At 33.7% G+C, this 17,921-nt stretch overlaps 1 protein-coding gene across 2 annotated transcripts in view; it reads right to left on the minus strand.

Annotated features, from left to right (window-relative positions):
* Positions 1–399: 399 nt before the first annotated feature.
* The window catches only part of LOC148946132 (G2/mitotic-specific cyclin-B2-like), a 44,509-nt gene continuing 26,987 nt past the window's right edge, over positions 400–17,921 (minus strand). For both annotated transcript variants that reach the window (XM_089098159.1, XM_089098160.1), the window contains exons 4-9: positions 15,144–15,399; positions 12,744–12,905; positions 11,255–11,509; positions 8,660–8,778; positions 5,613–5,754; positions 400–749 (exon numbers count right to left, since the gene is read on the minus strand). In XM_089098159.1, the coding sequence (XP_088954285.1) occupies positions 636–749; positions 5,613–5,754; positions 8,660–8,778; positions 11,255–11,509; positions 12,744–12,905; positions 15,144–15,399 (1,048 nt within the window). In that variant the 3' untranslated portion in view covers positions 400–635. The remainder of the gene's footprint in view (positions 750–5,612; positions 5,755–8,659; positions 8,779–11,254; positions 11,510–12,743; positions 12,906–15,143; positions 15,400–17,921) is intronic.

The raw sequence follows: 17,921 nt of genomic DNA on the forward strand, positions 1-17,921 counted from the left end.
ATCTCTCGGCTTGGCCCAGCCAATCAGCTACATCCTCATTCAAAACCCAATTCAACTTCTTAGATTTATTTTTCAATGACTCCCAAACCCGGAAGTACAAAAATAACTTGGTTCAAAGCTTACCTATTGCAAAACCACTATCGCTTAGTAACGGGAAATTTAACCTGTCGTTTGAAATTATACTATAAGCAAATGTAATTAAGAAAAAGAAAACAGGTCATTTATCTGAAAGGAAAAGAAACAGGGGTGGAACCCCAACAATCATACTGAGGTTACAATAAATAGAAAAAGTCGAGTTTTACTCGGGTTACAAAATAGAGACCAAGTAAAAATCGGTCTCCAGTCTCCTTTGAGTTTTCCGAGTTTTTCAAAACCCTAGCAAACACATATTTTCACATATTTTCATAATAAATCATCATTTATTATACTAAAATTTTGTAGTGTCCATAAATTGCTTAAAATTTAACTTGAAACTATAACGCTTACAAGACAACGCTTACATGTAAAACAAGAATTCCACGTTAGATAATGCTAAACAGGAAACAAAAAAGAATTAGGAAATAATATGCAGAATTAACAGGACGTGGCTCATTTTGGGTAATTCGTGTTATCACTCGCCACATAATAACACTCGCCTAGCACTCGTAATAACACTCGCCACATGCTAACATCACAGTCCGGGTAGAAATCAGCTGGGGATACATACTTATTTTGAATAATTTACTGCTTGCATACTTCTTGCGAACGGACTAAAAGAAGAAAGAAAACCTCAATACTTAAAATGATGAAAATAATAAAGCTGCTCCCACACTTTGCACATAATTTTCAATGCTAAGTGGTTAAGTTACGTCACCTTAGTATCACACTTAAACAAGTCCTTTCACACTAGACTGGCTTAAAAATCCATAAGCCATCATAATCATCTTCTAAAGCCATTACAATCTTAGATTCTGACTTGCGCAAAAAAAAAAAAAAAAAAAAAAAAAAAAAAAAAAAAAAAAAAAAAACAGATCGGCCCGTTAGTCAAGTGAAACCGAATTTGGCTGCGCTCGGACAGAAGAAAGTAAATTTTGTTAAGCGAAAATATGGAAGCGACGTTGGTATACGAGTTAAGGTTGGTATATTTGGTTAAAAGCGTAGCTCTTGTTTTCCAAGGTGATTTTTTGAAAATAAATCCTCTGAATTTACAAAACAATTTTTGTTACGAAACAAAAATTGAAACATTTACTATTATTTTTAAAGCCTCAGCAAATAAAATGTGAACATTTTCATATTTTTTTTTACAATGACTATTACATTTAAGTCGGATATTGTTTTTATCTAACCAGACTTACTATTCACTGTTTTAATCCAAACACTAAAAGCCTTAGAATCATTTCTGCCTGCGCCTCCAGGAACTTTCTAACACAATTTTTCAGGCTAGGACAACAAATTTTGGAATTCAATCCGAAACAGACATGAACAGAATTTTCACTGAAATGAAAAAAACGCCTTCCACTTGGCACCATGAAAGTTAGCTTTCACCTGGCACGATGAAACCTGGCTTTCACCTGGAACCATGAAACCTGCCTTTCACCTGGAACCATGAAACCTACCTTTCACCTGGCACCATGACACCTGGCTTTAACCTCGCACCATGAAACCTGGCTTTAATCTCGCACAATGAAACCTGGCTTCCAAACTAGTATTTTGACCTTTGTCAGAAAATAGCTTTAAAATCAACAGCCTTATGAAAGTCCACTTTCTACTGCTGATGAGAAATTCTTCTAAACAAGGAGGAATAAAAAGAGGAAACATCAAAACGCCATCAAGTAAAAGGTATAAAGGAAGGAAAATGAGGAGAGACAAAAAGTCCATTTCCACTGATAAACCCAAATATGAAATCATTCTCTGGTTTAAAAGTCTCTCGTTCCACTGATAATCCAGATCACGAAAAAAATGTTCCCAGCCAATTGAAATTATTAGCTCATAACCTAATCTACAAAATACAGCACGAAATATGAGAAATTGAAAAAACTAAATAGCATAAAGGAACACAGAAAAACAATAAATATACAAAAATTATTAAAAGGAAGTAAATGAACGGGAGAAAGAAGAAGAAGAAAAAATGAAAACTATTATAAAGCCGAGCTATACCTTTACCGTATGACACGACAATATTTATCATGGATTTGTAACCAACTCGTAGCAAGTTTTGGAAATTTTCGGTCAAAAGGGTATACCAAGCTATTTAACATTGTCCAACAAGGCATTGAAACCGAACCAAGGTTTAGTTGGGAAACAGAAATTCTACTATCAAAGCAAATGAACCCACACTAAGTAGAGACGACAGCTTACGGAAATTCTGAGCCAACCCTTGGTGAGAAAAACTAACTAATAGGGCGTCGTCGGCACAATATAACTTAAACCAAGGTCACGAAAAAACACAGTAGGAGACAGATGTTTCAGACAAGTTGCGAGGCCACATTTAAATTTATCAGATTTTATTTCCCATACATAGGAAATAGACTTCCAATAATATAGTTTAATATTTAACTGTAATATCAATAATTACGTGCTACTCTTTTTTTATAACTGTTGGTCTTTTTAATAGAATATAGCTGAAACATACCGGGAAAACAGTTGTAATAGAATTGTAGGTTCTCTTAAGAATTTTGGTAGCCATTAATTGAATTATGTTTTTTGAAAATGAGTAAGTTTAATCGCTAAATTGGAAAAATTCTATCAACCGTTAAAATAACTTAAGGATTCAAGAGAATCTTCCTTTTTTATATAAAAAAACAAGTTGTGAAAATCCTTTATTTTTGGCCTAAATTCTAATTGATAAACTTCTGGAGAAACTTGAGCATAAAGATTGAAACAGTTCATTTCCTCTTTTGAACCAGAGACCTGTCTTGGCAAAACATGATGTGAAATTGAGGGTCAGAATAGACGTTCCAGTGAGCAAGATTAAAATGTAAAAAACTATTTTTGTCTGTTGGCAAACTCCGTTAGACATCCTGGATCCTGGATATGATATTAAATTGAACACAAAGTAAATAAATGGAACTTGTTTTTCTTTAATAAAAGTACAGAGAAACGTAAAAGGTCAAGTGTTTCTTAGCGTTGTGGTGAGAATAAAAGGTTTATTTATTCACAAAGGGTTTATTTAAAGAATGGATATTTATTACAAATATTTTGAAAGGTAATTTGTGAATGAAACACCTTCTATTACCAGCCAGCTGCATTTGTACATTTTTACTTTTTTTCAGTTAAGCACTACTTAAACTGTTGTGTCTAGAGCATTGGGTTGAGGGGCAGGGCAACCCCCTTAATTAAAGCACAATTTTAATCATTTTGAGTTTTATGTTGCTCTTTATTTCCATTTGAAAAAAATTATTTGGTTTAAAATCCAATCAAAAGAGTGGACGAACAAGGATTACGTACGTGGGAACACTTCAACAGACACGCCGCCTGTTGACCGTTTCAGCTTGAGATTAGATTTTTTTCCAAATCATCTAGGGGAAATAAAAAAAACCTCATAAAACTGAATGAAAACATTCACGGCTGAAGGTTTTTATTCATCAGTAGCTTTGGGCTTATGATGATTTTTTTTTTTTTTTTATGTGAAGGTGCATGTGCGTCCCATGTATTACTTATAGTACTCAGTACAAAAATGTATTTGAGGGATCTTTGCTTTAAATTCTAATATAAAATATCCGTCTAAGAACAATATTTAGTGAAGATTTTTTTTCTAATTTACTATGCAAGGTCAGGTGAACATGGGGTTACCGAATTGCCAATTAGGTAACCCCATGTTCACCTGACCTTGCATAGTAAATTAGGATTAATGGGCGCTCGAGGTAAATGTTATAAGAGGAGGGTGCAAGAAGGCAGTGTGGTCTTCGTCACTATAATAGTTATAACTAAAACACGAAAGATAAAAATGGATAAAAAGAAAAAGAAAAGAATAGAAAAAAGATAAATAGAATGAGAGTTATGAGAAATATAAGGCCTTTTCAATTGACAATCTGGATTCTCGCTTTGGATTATGGGATAATGAAAAGGAAAGCAAATTTTACAATCTAAATTGTAAAGAAAGTCTCAGTAATTGAATAGTGTAAAGAAAAAAAATTTTTGTAATAAAAAAACACACTTAACATATTCTTTGGACTTACAGGGTGAATAGTTTGAGATATTAAAAACATAACTAGAATAATATAAAGAAACTAGGTGTGTAATTTCTCAGAAAAAGATTTGAATCTTCTAGAACAAAACAAAATATAGACATGTCGTAAATTTTTCAGTTTTTTTTTCCTGCAATTTGACAACCCGAACTCCATAACCCTCGCCTGAATTATGGTTATCAATTTTACAATCCAAATGAGAATCTGAGTTGCGTTCGATTAAATTTAGTCAACTAACTTAGTTTCACTTTTAGCGTTTTATTTGCCAGAAAGTGAAAAAGTGAACTAATAAGTTTACTGGGCTTTTGCAAATAGTACGGGAAATTTCGAAGTTGCTATAGCGTGAGCCGTAAAAAAATTGTGAGCCGTACGAATCAGCATAATTTGCAAGAGCCAAGACTTTTACCATAGAGGCAAGCACGACCTGTCGAGTTGGAATTTTTGCCAGAAATTCTTTGTAGATATCTTATTAGATATTCTTACTAGTAGTTTGGTAGTCAATTTTTAAGTTAACCAAGTAAAATGAACGAGATTCTGACTGTCAAATTGTGAATCAAAATCAAAGTCCGCGATCAGATTATGACTAGAAAACAAATTTGACGATCGGATTCCCAATTTGAAAATATGGATTGTCGACGTCTATAGTATTACATATGACAAATCCGGTGCTCAAGCTTGATTTTGTGCTTAAGAAAGCGCTATGACCACGAGCCAAGTGAAAGCAAACTCGAGGCTTAAGCTAGGTCGGACACAAAATGGTACATTTTATCCAGCAAAAATAACCGAGCGACATCATTACACGAATTCATGCTGGTATGTCTAATGGAAGTGAAATACATTTAAGTTTTTCCTACTGTACATTTTTAACAGTGTATAAAAAGAAAATCCTTAGTTAGTTCAAACACAATTTTACCGGCCTCGGGAAAGGAGTTTTTCAACTCTGATCTGAAACAGAAGCGAACCAAATTTCCGTCCACTCCTTTTTTGTCTGGTGACATGAAATCTGGCTGTCAAACAGAAATTTGGCTCCAGACACTACTAACAAGAATTCATTTTAAAGATGAAGTACTCTAGTTCTAACGGTCCATCGGTTTTCTAGAATCACTTTCGATTCTCAAGACACTTGGAGATTTCTAATTTTTCCAAAATACCCTATCTCCCAACTCATAGAATTAGTTGGAAACTTAAAATGTTTTCTATTGCTTTTCGTAGGTTTAAACAGTCAGACGTTCAGATCTTTCTCCTGACAAAATAGTAAATTTTATGAATATTTTTTCTGTGAGTAATTAGCCCCATTTATTTCTTTATTTTACGATGGATAGGTATGGCAATTTTTGGTATTATTTACCCACAAATAAGTTTTATTTTTTCAAAAAATGTCCACATGGCGATGGTACTTATATATTAGCCTACTTCCTATAATGTTGAGAATAATAACAAACATACCTGATTTTTCGAAATACCAGATTTGAGGAGAATACTGGCCATATGTTCCAATGGCTCCTGAATTTGAGATAACTTGTAAAATGAATATCGGACTAAGGTCGGTTCCCATAACTGTTCCATCGATTGATCTTGTTCAAGAAGCCTATAATATAAAAATTATAATGTTTTAAGCCTATAATGCAAAAATTATATAAATAAAATCACCAGTTCTACTTTGCACACGAGTAAATTTTAGCACTGTCATCTGACAGTAATTCTTGTCAAGTGAAAACTACTAAGCGAAGTCGCATAATGAATTCCAACTGAAGTGTCAGATTGAGTCCAATATTCTCTGTCTTCTTTGAAAATGTTTCAAAATTAAAACACATTAAAAAACAGCTTCGAGTAGCTTAACAAATAAATAAAAAAATAAATAAAGAAGCTTTTTATGGCTGAAAAAGATCTAAGAAATCTCAGTTTTTCTTAGGTTGTTTTAAAGTTATGAAGTTTTTACGGCAGTACCAGTTTTATTTTTCTAAGGTTTTTCTTTTGGTTGCTTTAAAATTGTGAATTTTTAATCACGGTAGTATCACAATTTTGTTTCTGAAATGTTTTCTTTTGGTTGTTTTAGAGTTTTTGCGGCAGAATCACAATTTCGTTTTTTTAATGCTTCTCTTCTTTTTTTTTAATTCATGAAGTTTTTAAGGAAGTATCAGAATTTCGTCAGCGTTGCCATGTTGAACTGTGAAAATAATTGATAAAAACTAATTAGTTAAATTTGGGCAGCGCTTTTCGCTGGTGAACATTCAAACTTCATTAGGAAGTGGATTTTTTTTTATGGAAAAAGGGGAAGTTTACTTAACACGAATAAAAAAGAAGCTTTCAGTCATTTTACGTAAAAAAATGCAGAAGAAAAAAGGAAATCTGTCAACACGGATTCATACCAGAAGTGAACCGGACATAGTTTTTGGCTTGTGTTGAAAATAGGCAAAATAGTCAATCTATTTTTTTTTCTTTGAATTTCATTTCTTAAACACTTTTTTACATAACTGAATATTAAGTAAGGTATCCTGTCTTTTCCTGAAGGAATGTCTTTACGGTCTTTCCTGACCGTAAAGCCTTTTCCAGAGCCTGAAGACCACTGTCGAAACTACTAGAGCTCCTTTAAAAACGAACCATTTCAGTCGTAAATTACGATGAGTCTAAGGAGTCTGGGGCTAAAAAGTTTCCACAGAACATCTGAATTTCAGATGTCAGGTGAGGTGGTAAACGCCTGGTCCTACATAATAAAGCAAGCAAGCACAACGAGTAGTGATAACATAGGCTGTTAAATTCATGTGAAAAGCCATTATGTACATATATTCACATTGATTTTCTTCATTCGCTGTCCTTAATAACACATAGTTAAACAAAAATGAAAATTGTAGAGATAAAAAAGAAGATTTACTCGGGGAACACTTTCAACTAGTGAAAAAGGAATACGTTTTTCGCCATTTTTTATCGCGTTTTTTTGTAATTATTTCTCCTTTGGTTGACTTAGTTTAATGAATTTTTGATTAAAAATATTACAATTATTTTAATTTTAGATATTATCTTTTGTTCTTTTATTTAGTTTTTTCTATATTTAGCACTGAAGATGCTTTGACTTTTATAAGGCAAAACATCCATTGTTTAGTTTGTCTTTTCCTTCTACTGGTTGCACTGCTGTTTATTTTGTTCTTCCTTTTGATATTTTTCTCTCTTTTAGTTTTGTTGTCTGGCCAATTCAGCTTTAGATCTTTTATACCAGATATTCAGTAATATCTCAATTGAGATACAGTAATGCTGTATACTCACTATTTGGTAGATATATACAAGATTCCAGAACTAACATGGGGACAAAATGAACACACTAATTGATTAATTTTTTAAGTTCTTCCAAAATACAATAATCAATTCACTGAGAAATACAGCCACTACCCTCCTTATCGTCCCATAAATAGGACAAGAAAGATGATTTTTGCCTTTTTTTTCCATGTTACTTTTTAACAATTATTTCTCCTTTTGTTGAACTCTTTTGGAAGGTTATCTCTTTTGTAACCAGCACTTACGACGTTTTGACAGAGCTTCTTGCTGAAATAACTGCCTTCTTCTTTCATTGTTCCAATTTACCGGCTGAAAATTTTCTTTTACTGATTTTTTTTCATATAATGAACGAATTTTCGTATTTCGTCTACTATGTATAGCAAGTGTAGTCTTAGAGCTTATTTAAAACAACTACTTTTTACTTGAAGAGGCACAAAGAAAAACAAAAGGAGGTTAGAATGAGGTTTACATAACGTCCAACCGCGTAAACCATGCACACAAAACCATTTACACACAAGTGTTTTGATATGCGATACTGAATCTATTACTGATGTCAAAAAGCTTAGACATTCTTTTAATCAAGGTTATAACAATATTATAGCTAAATGGTCGTTATTGCCCCCTACCCCCCTAGTTTTGCGTAAATCAGCGCCACTGAGAAAGAGGCGGAAAGCAAATTTGATAGCCACTAGCGGTCTAATTGAAGCTCCTGTTGAACAGATTTAGATAAACACTTGAGTGAAGCGTATGGTAGTAACAACATCAAGCTAATGAATGAAAAGATTACTTTTTAAATTAAATGTTCATCTCTAATTAAAGGATTAATAGAAAGATCAACTCAAATGAATCAGTAATACCCCAAACCAGTGAACAGCCAAAAAAGGAAATGTGGCAACGATTTTTTTTTTTTTCACGTAAATATTGATTTTCTGCCTTTTAAAGGGAAGAAAATCCAGTAACTATATGAGATGGCATATTTTGTAAAAGAAGTCCCAACAGCAATTTCAACAGATAATTCAAATATCAACTCCTGAATAATCTCTAAAAGCTTCATTTACGTAGCGCCGCTACCTTCATTAAATTACAGAAGAAGCTGTGTGCGCAAATGTTAAAGAACTTACTTACAACTCAACTAATGTTATAAGAAGTAGGTAGTAAGAAAAGAGTAGTTACAACTGTGAGATTAAGCTAGTATCCAAATGAAAAAGTGAAAGACAACATACATTAAAGAAAGGCAGAGTGCTGCGGCAGCCAGTTGGGACGGTGGATAATGACACATTTCATGTTCGAGCAAACATAACTCCAGCAGGTATTTGGCTAATGTATGGTGCGATGCATCAATCTATAAAGAGAAATTAATATTAAAGCAATCACATTTGTACAAAATGGAAACTTGACTGTGCTCTCGCTACCTCCTATGAACTATAAACACAGATTATTACTACTACGAACTACAAACATTTTTCCAAGTCCTACACTATGCTTTCATCCCCCGCTTCCCCAAATATAAACAAACAAATGTAACGGTACCAATAAACATAATTCAATAAGCCTTATATTAAAATTTATTTGAATCATAAATACTTTGGAATAACGAATTAGAATTTAAATAATTTTACCAATGTTTCCAACTTTATATTTAACATTAGTTCAGAAATATACTAAAAAAAGGGAAAATTCTACCAACTAAACTTCACAGAACCCAAAGAAAAACTGAGAAATAAAAACGTATATTTTTTAGCCCCCCCCCTACGAAAAAATAGAAGTTGTACTTGCAAAATGAAAAATGAACCGTCACGCTAAACTATATTCCTTTCAGCATTATTCTTCCATCCAAGAAATCTTATCGCTAGCAATTTAAGATTAAGCTATGCGTAATTTACACACAATCCCCCTCCCTTGAGATGGGCTCAAAAATTCCCAGGAAACTGTGACCTAAACATAACCCTGTATGTTCTTTTTCAGCCTACCACCTCCTCCTGCAAAAGAAAATTTTTAATGCCCCTTCCTCCTTCGAGGCGAACTTGTAGTAAACCCATAATCATAAAGAGACCACCATTGAGGGACGCAAAATTAACCACTAAGCACATAAGAAAAAAGAAATAACACAAACACACACAAATAAAATATAAAAAATAAGATAATACCATATGAACAAAAAAATATCACAGAAAATCTTCCTTGATATTTAATGGAGCTAAATGGGAATAGCTCAAAAACAGCTAATACATACAGTCTACTGACATAACCAATACAAATAATATGCCCAATGATGTGTATTGTTATGAGTATTACTCAATATTTGGAGTGTCCTAAACACGCCTAAGCACTGGACTTCTTGATATTCTTTTGGCTAGTGCCTCTTTATTTTTATAAAAAAAAAGCTACGAAAATGGTGAAGTTAATTTTGATAATCGAAGGAAAGTAAATAAGTTTCAAGATTACGCTAGCCAGAGAAAACAACAAAAGTAAACAAAAGTGAAAACAAACAAAAGAGGTAATTCGCCCAAGAGCTCAAAGCTAAAGCTTTTCCACCACAGACCAGGCCAGGCTACTGCTTTGATAGGCTTTCCAGTTTCTCTGAACTAGTCTTTTTTTAAAAGAGTTTTTTCTGTGTCATAAAAATTATTTATTTATATAATGAAAATATATTTATATTACTTAAAGATATAAAATTTGTGAGTTTATATTATTTAAAGTTTAAATATATTATTTATACAATGATAACTGGCCTAGTCAGTTTCTCTTTTTCAGGTAACATAGTTTTTACTGGTAACGTCATTTATTGCTGTAAAATACATTCATCTTGTAAACGAATACGCAGTTTCTTTTTGTAAAAAAAAAGATTTTATTTTAAATACTGCGTTTTTTTATCACAAAAGTTACTAGATACAGCAATTTCCTTTAAGATGAGCCCTTAAACAGCTCTTTAATTTTCCAGTACCCCACAAGAAGCGAAGAAAAAAAAGGGGGAATAAAGAGGACACATGAGCGCTACCCATGCAAAAAAAGTGATTTAAAAAAAAGAAGAAAATATAAAAAAAAAATCGAAAATAAACAAAGTGAAAACAATCAAAGACCTCCACAGGGCCACCTTCGCTACAAGAAGCATTAAAAGAGGAGCAAAGGACAAAGAAACGAAAAGGTAAGAGGGAAAAGTAAAAAGGGAGGTAAAAGTAAAGGGGAAAGAGAAAGTTTTTATATCATTGTCTGTTTTCGTGTGTTTTTTTTTCAGTTTCATATTCACTTTTAAAAGTCACGAATCATCAGTTTCTTTCCCTAGATTTCCTTCCATCAGAGCGTTCTGTTTTCTTCATCTTTTGTGTTTCTAAACGCAGCGAGGATGATCGAATCCTTCAATGGATGAAACTTTCTCTCATTTTTGCCCCTTTTTCCCTTTCATAGAAGATAGAAGTAAATTATTTACCTAATAATTTGTTTACTCAGACATTTATTTAGAACAAAAAAATACACTTGAGTATGAAGGTCTACATTTGATAAAACGGCCTCAGTTTTGCCCCCCCCCCCATGTGCTAACTGACTAGTATTTTTACATATTTTGAAATAGTATTTTTTTTTTTCGCTGGGACTAGGGTTACCTTTTGTATTTACTTCCCCGCTTACCCCGCTATAATTTCGGAATGCTATATATATAATGTATGTATATATATATATATATATATATATATATATATATATATATATATATTCAAATGGGTGGATCTAAGTAGAAAGAAATTTTAATCCAACCGTCAACACGTCCTATGGGCGCAAATAATAAGATTTTGAAACATTTTAAGAAATGGATAAACACTAACCTTGTCATTGACATGAGAAGCAGCTTTAGTGTTTCGACGCAAAAAATGAAGAGGAAGAGGACGTCCAAGAGAAAAACGGAGCTTTGATAGCATCTGGATTTCCATGCGTCGTATTTCTATAGTGGTACACAAGTTTTCCGTGATATCGGAAAAATCATTAATTTCTGGAGCATACACCTCCTCGTACTTCGAAGAAATGAACATAGCCGTCACTCCGACCAGTTGAAGATGATGTCTTGAAGTGTTTGGCTCATACTGTTGGTATAAAAGAATACTTTTATGGTAATTTGATTGAACCGTATTGATAATACGAATTCAAACATTAATTCGGGTTCAGCAATTTATTGCAGAAGCCTGAGAGAAACAAAAAATCAGAGGACGAGTTATTTACGTTAAGCTTAGATGGTTATTTACGTTAAGCTTAGATACGTTGATTAGATGGTGTGGATTTAAAATTCCACATATATTTTGCATATTGAGTTTATGATATATTTTTTGTGGCTTCCACGGAAGTACTGGATGGCGTTGGATTTTTTTTTTTTTTTTTTCACGAAAAGTCTTTTGACGAAATGTAAACAGTTTTTTTTGTTTTTTTTTTTTTTTTTTGCATTAAAGCGTTACACTCTGGTCAGATATTTGAATGTTCCAGAATTTTAAGCGAAAGTCGAGTTACATAAGTAAATTCTTTGGTTTTCGGACATACATATTTGTACTTTGACATGACGTACATGGCCGTTCTTTCGACTGGTTGAGGCTGATCTCTTGTGTTTTTCTTCCAAGTAACGTCATAAAAAATGTTTTAATGCTTGCCGATTGATCGAGCCGATTCGAACCAAAATTTAGGAGTCTGAAATTCAATGTAAAGAGATATGGAGCAAAAAACAAATATTAGGGCGAATTCACCCTAATCCTATGTATTCTGATTACTCGGTGCATACATTTTAGTTTTAATGAATTTCCTTGAGTACTTATTGTATATTTTACTTGTTTCAGAGCACAAGTATCAGACGCCATTAGATAGATATAAGTATATATCTATCTATAGGCCTATAAATAAAACAAATGTATGCCCGTCTTTCCTCTATGCAACATTACAATATTCAGTTTATTGCCAAGAAACTTAAACAAGTTGTTCGAGTAGACCCTTGTGAAGGTTTAAGGTATATTTTTTTTACCCCCCCTCCCCTCCCTTAAGACCCTCTGAGTCTTTCGAACACTGTTTGTGCAACAACGTTAGACAGTCAAGTCAATAATTCTAACTTAATTTTCTAAATATTTTCAAATACAACCGCTATTTTACCCAACAAGAGATGTTTTTATTTTAGCCAATAGAAACTGAGAACTTCACTTAAGGGGGAATATGTACTGTTACCATGTTTTCCCATGATCCCAATAGATACATTATTTTAATTTAAACATTCGCAGTTTCCTGTTATTCGCAGTTATTATTTCAGCGTTAATGTGAATAATCAGTTTTGAAGTCACTTACCTGTAAATACCTATCAATTAACGCCACAGTCATGAAGAGAGTTTCTTGAAGAAGCTGAAAGTGTTTATGAACTTCAATCAGCCAATCTATGAGAGTGGCGCGCATAGCTGGATTCAAAGTTTTACTGTCATCCAAATAGCGTCTTTTAATTGGATGAGCAGCCTGAAAAACATTTTTTTTATCATTGCAGTTTCCACCTCACTGGGATAGTTTATGTAGACTCAAACTTTCTGGACTTAATTTGGACTCACAGATACTGGGTTAACTAACCTGGGTTAATACACAAGGGATACCTGACTAGTGTGCAAGACGCCATGAGTTAAAAACCGAACGAGGGAGGAATTCTTATAGCAAATTTTCTTTATTTGGAACAATTAACCATTACTATTGCCCCTCATTGTGATATTAAATTAAAAGACGAAACCTTCTACAAGGGCAAGCATTAAAAAGGGAAACCAAAAGATAACTATTAGCAAGGCACACTCCCTTCGTGACTTTTTTTTGTCTGGCGTAGTTTATTGCTAATGATTTTTTTTTCGTTATTGAGTTTTATAAATGATACATATATAATGTTTCAGATTTGCTCATTTGTTTTAAATCTGTATTTTTTTTTTCATTTGAAACATCGTTTTTATTTTTGTAATAAAAAAAACAAAACACGTTTTTTAAACTGAAAGTAAGGAACGACGTTAAAACTTAAAACGAACAGAAATTATTCCATATATGAAAGGGGCTATCCCCACCTCAACGCCTCGTTCTTTACGCTAAAGTTTTTTATTTAAAGAAAAAATAGAGTTGTGAGAAAGTCAAACTTTAGTGTAAAGAGCGAAGCGTTGAGGAGGGGACAGTCCCTTTCATATACGGAATAATTTCTGTTCGTTTTAAGTTTTAACGTTGTTCCTTACTTTCAGTTAAAAGAACTTTTTTTTTAATTTAATATAGAAGAGAACTTACACATAACAGTAAGAATCTTAAAGGGAGAAGGGTGAATTGAACTACGGCCTTACTAGTGTCAGTGTCGGCTAACCGTCACAAAGACAAAAGGCCCGTTAGCGTATTTTCTCAGAGAAGTAGCCATTATCAAGATCTGTCAAGAATCTGTGGTTTGACGGTGGAACTTGACTGAGAAGACAATAAAATTTTACGTCTCTTTTGTCAGCAAGGTTGTCAACCAAAGCTGGTAGCACCACAAGGAATTCTCAAAACGGCTAAATTACTCTAATTGTAATTCTTTTGAGCTGGTTTACAGCATTTTCTTAGCAAATATACTGAAAAGAATTTTGGGACTGCCCTTTCCTAAACTTCAAAAAGAAAACACTCCTCACCTAATCGAAAGAACAAAATTCACACTTACTGATGATACAAGTTTCATTAAAACTGAATGTCTTGAGCAAAAAACGGGAAAGATTAAACGGGTTTTCTAAGATTCTCTAAGTAAATGTCAGCTTTTAGTTTCTGTCATTTATTCGGGTCTCTTATACAAGCTGTATGGAAAGAATGTCCAAATAAATTCTGAATGGTTTGGCCACACAGACTAAAACAGCATATAATGGACGAGATAGGTTGATCTTCAAGGTAACCACAACAAAAACAAACAATCTCAAAGAATTTCTGTACATCTGCAACGCTAAACATTGCATATAGTAAATCAAGATGAGCTTTGAAGCTGTTGAAAAGCTTCGATCCTACCTAACACAGTCAAGGAATTCACCTTCAAACAAAATAAATCTGACATGTTTAAAAATAATAGACGCCGTATCAAGTCAAGACATTGTTTTTAATTTTCGACTTGAGCTAACTATCCGCAAAAAGCAAAACTTCTGACTTCATTATTGATTATTTTTTTTTTTTTTTTTTTCTTTTTTTTCAAGACTGACTTCAGTCTTGATTCTTTGATACATAGACATCTATTGATAATAGATAGAACGTGCAAAACAAATGTTCAATCTATAGCCCTAAAAATACGCAGAGCATCAGATAGTCACACATATCATGTATACTTGAGTTTATAAGAAGCGATCAGAAAAATTACCGTTTGGCCATTCAAAAGGGTTTTTTTTCTTGCAATTTATAATGTTGAAAACCCTCTCTACTATGTTGTAAGAAATTTTTTGGCGAATAATTTTACATTTCCTAACCATGCTAAACAATGTCAATGTTCTTGGGAAACAATTTTATACAGCAAACAATGATGAGTATTACATTTCTGAATAAAGTGGAATTGACATTTACAGCGTTGCACTTTAACCTTAACCTAGTCCTTCAAATTAATCAATTACATAGCCAGTGGTGTTTGAGACAAAAAGGCTGATTTAATAGAAATCAAGCTGCATGGCAATGCTAAACTGAAATAGGCTCGAATAACTCGGAAAAAGATTCAATCAGAAAAAAAAGACTTACTTCCAATTTCAGCATGTACGGATAAATGTCGTTCACGTACTCTGAATATGGCTGAGCATCACTTGCGTCCTCATAACTCTGTCGTCTGCGCATTTGAGAAGACGAGTATGCCTGTTGTTCTTCTACAGACATGCTTGACAACTCCTTAGTTACGACATCCATAGAAACTGATTCCTCTGGTTCGTCTATGGACATGCTTGACGACTCGTTTGTAACGAATTCCATTGGAACTGGAGAGGGGGGCTTTGGAATACATCTAGAAAATATTAAGTACACCTAAGTTTAAACGTATAGCACTGACCAGAAAACCTTTAACTTTAGTAAAACAGCGCTGAAGACAATTCTAATTTTCACACACTCTAGCCAGTGGTTCCCAAACTATGGTAAGTGTACCTCTTGGGGTACGAAATTTTTAGGGGGTACGCAGCCAGCCAACAAAAAAAAAATAATCCAACCCTTTAACTCTAGAACTGGCAATTTTATTTATATTTTAGCTAAAGTTTACTTAGTATCCGTAACTGAGAAGGGGTACCTAAAATGTTTTGTGCGTCAAAAGGGGTACAGTGTCTAAATAAGTTTGAGAACCACTGGCCTAGACTCTAGACTATAAGTTCCCTTTCTGAGTATATATACTGTTACCCTGTCTGAGTTAGCAACCTTTAGACAAATGATTATGGGAAACTCATTAGAGGAAACATTAGCCCAAACAATGGGCCAACAGGACTTGAATATTACTCGCACTACTAGCAGTGCAGCGTTAGGCAGGTGAACTAGGAAAATTCAAAGCGAGTTTAACTTTTTTACTAAAATAGTGATCTAAATTAGAGGTCTAAGCTTATTTTTAAGCTAGATTAGCATATACAATAAATATACGTATCATGCTCTTTCGCCCAAAAAGGCTCTCTACTCTTCCACCCAACGTAAAGTAGACAAAACAACATCGTTTCTAGAAAAAAACAACGTCTCTATTTAGGTTAGTATGATTAATTAAATGATTTTGCTGAGTAACGTGATTTTATATTTTCTTAGGGATGAAATTAAAACCCAAATAAGTATCGCGTACTCTTTGTTTTGGACTTTCCCAATATGAGTGGAAGTGCGAAATTCGACCAAAGAGTTATTGTAACCAGGACACCTTCCATAAGGGCTAGTTGGGCTACAAAATTATTGGGAAGCAAGAACTGGTGTTCTGGTCACAGGGTTTAAGAGAGGAGCCAACGCTTTCCCGTTTAGACATCATAGCGGCGAACGTCAAAAGCGAGGGGGCGGTCTTTAAAATGACTATTTTACAAGCCGGTTTGACCAAATCTCTTTAATGTTTGGAATTTTATCACAATTATGATTAACTTTAAAATCTCCTAGATTCACGATCATGAATGTCAGCAATCTATCGTGTTTTGAAGAAATTCCCAGACTGTACCTAAAGCCCTGGTACCTACTGAATAAATTTCCAAGAGAATCCCAGTACTGTTGATTTTTTGGTCACTTCCCCCACCTGCAACCGCAGGAACGATCAATCTCATCCAATCAAATCCTCACGCAAATCCAGTATTTTCAAGTTTTGTCTACCGCATTATGGTTTACCACTCGTAGTTGACAACTCTACTGCATTGCCTCTCGACGAAAGGGTGTCCCGTGTGCCTCCCTGTGATGGAGCTATTTGACTAGATGCATAAATTGGACTCACAGCCCCGTCAAACGTTTAAGCGGAAAGGTAGGCAAGTTATACCTCGTTTGAATCTGGATCATGAAAGAATTTTCCATTTGTACGATTTGTAAACCAAAGGGCGCTCCTTCGACTACCCCAAACTCAATTTCTGGCACACATATAAGCACTTAGCACCTTGACTGAAATGAACTCCTTGATGAATTTTCAATTTGTTTAAATTGAGGCAAAATTGGGACTGGTCCCAATAAAGACATCTTCCCACTGAATTTTTAGCAGAAAGGTGGGTACGCTTACTTGGGTACAGCTTACTTTAATTTCACATATAATTTACATTACAATGTAGTATTTCATTTTTTAAGCCAAAAATAAGAAAAATACTGCAAATGTGATTTATAACTATGTTACAAATCTAGCACAAATCAATATAAAGCATAACAAAATTGACCACAAAATAAGAGTTGGGCTGCACCCCCTCAAGCCCCTTTCAAAAGACACAAAAGTCATTTGCGATTTACAGAAAACAACATATATTCGGAGCTGACATCTTTTTTGTGATAGCCATTGAAAACACACACGCACACAAAAAAACAACAACAAAAAACTGAAGTTTTCAGGAAACAACAAAATAGTTCTCGGAATAAATAAAATTGGGGCAATCAATTTAGTTTCACTATTTTTCTTATAATTACATTTCATTCAAAGTATGGAAAACTGATATCTAAATAAAAATTTAAAACTCAACAGTGCCAATTTTGAAAGAATCGGGAATCGGAATATATATATCTTTTCAACTGAAATTACAAGGTCCTTTCGCAATATTAAATAAAAAAATCAGCTGGAAGTGAAGAGCAGCATTAAAACTTAAAAAGAACAGAATTAGTTCCGTGTATGCGGGGGCTTTCCCTTCCTCAACCCTCGTTATTCATGCTAAATTCTGAAAGTTCTTCAAAATACTTTTCATTCAAATTTAACGGCCCTCTCGTTTCAAGAACCGTTCTTAAAGAATGGTGACAAAAAGTCAAAGTTGATATAAGAAGTGATGGTTGGGTAAGGGGCAGCCATCCTGAAAAAGAAAACCATTTCCTTTCATTTTAAGTTTTAATGTTGCT

The sequence above is a fragment of the Artemia sp. Qi Xiang Cuo genome, chromosome 12 (assembly GCF_049724085.1).
Source record: "Artemia sp. Qi Xiang Cuo chromosome 12, ASM4972408v1, whole genome shotgun sequence".
Classification (NCBI taxonomy): domain Eukaryota; kingdom Metazoa; phylum Arthropoda; class Branchiopoda; order Anostraca; family Artemiidae; genus Artemia; species Artemia sp. Qi Xiang Cuo.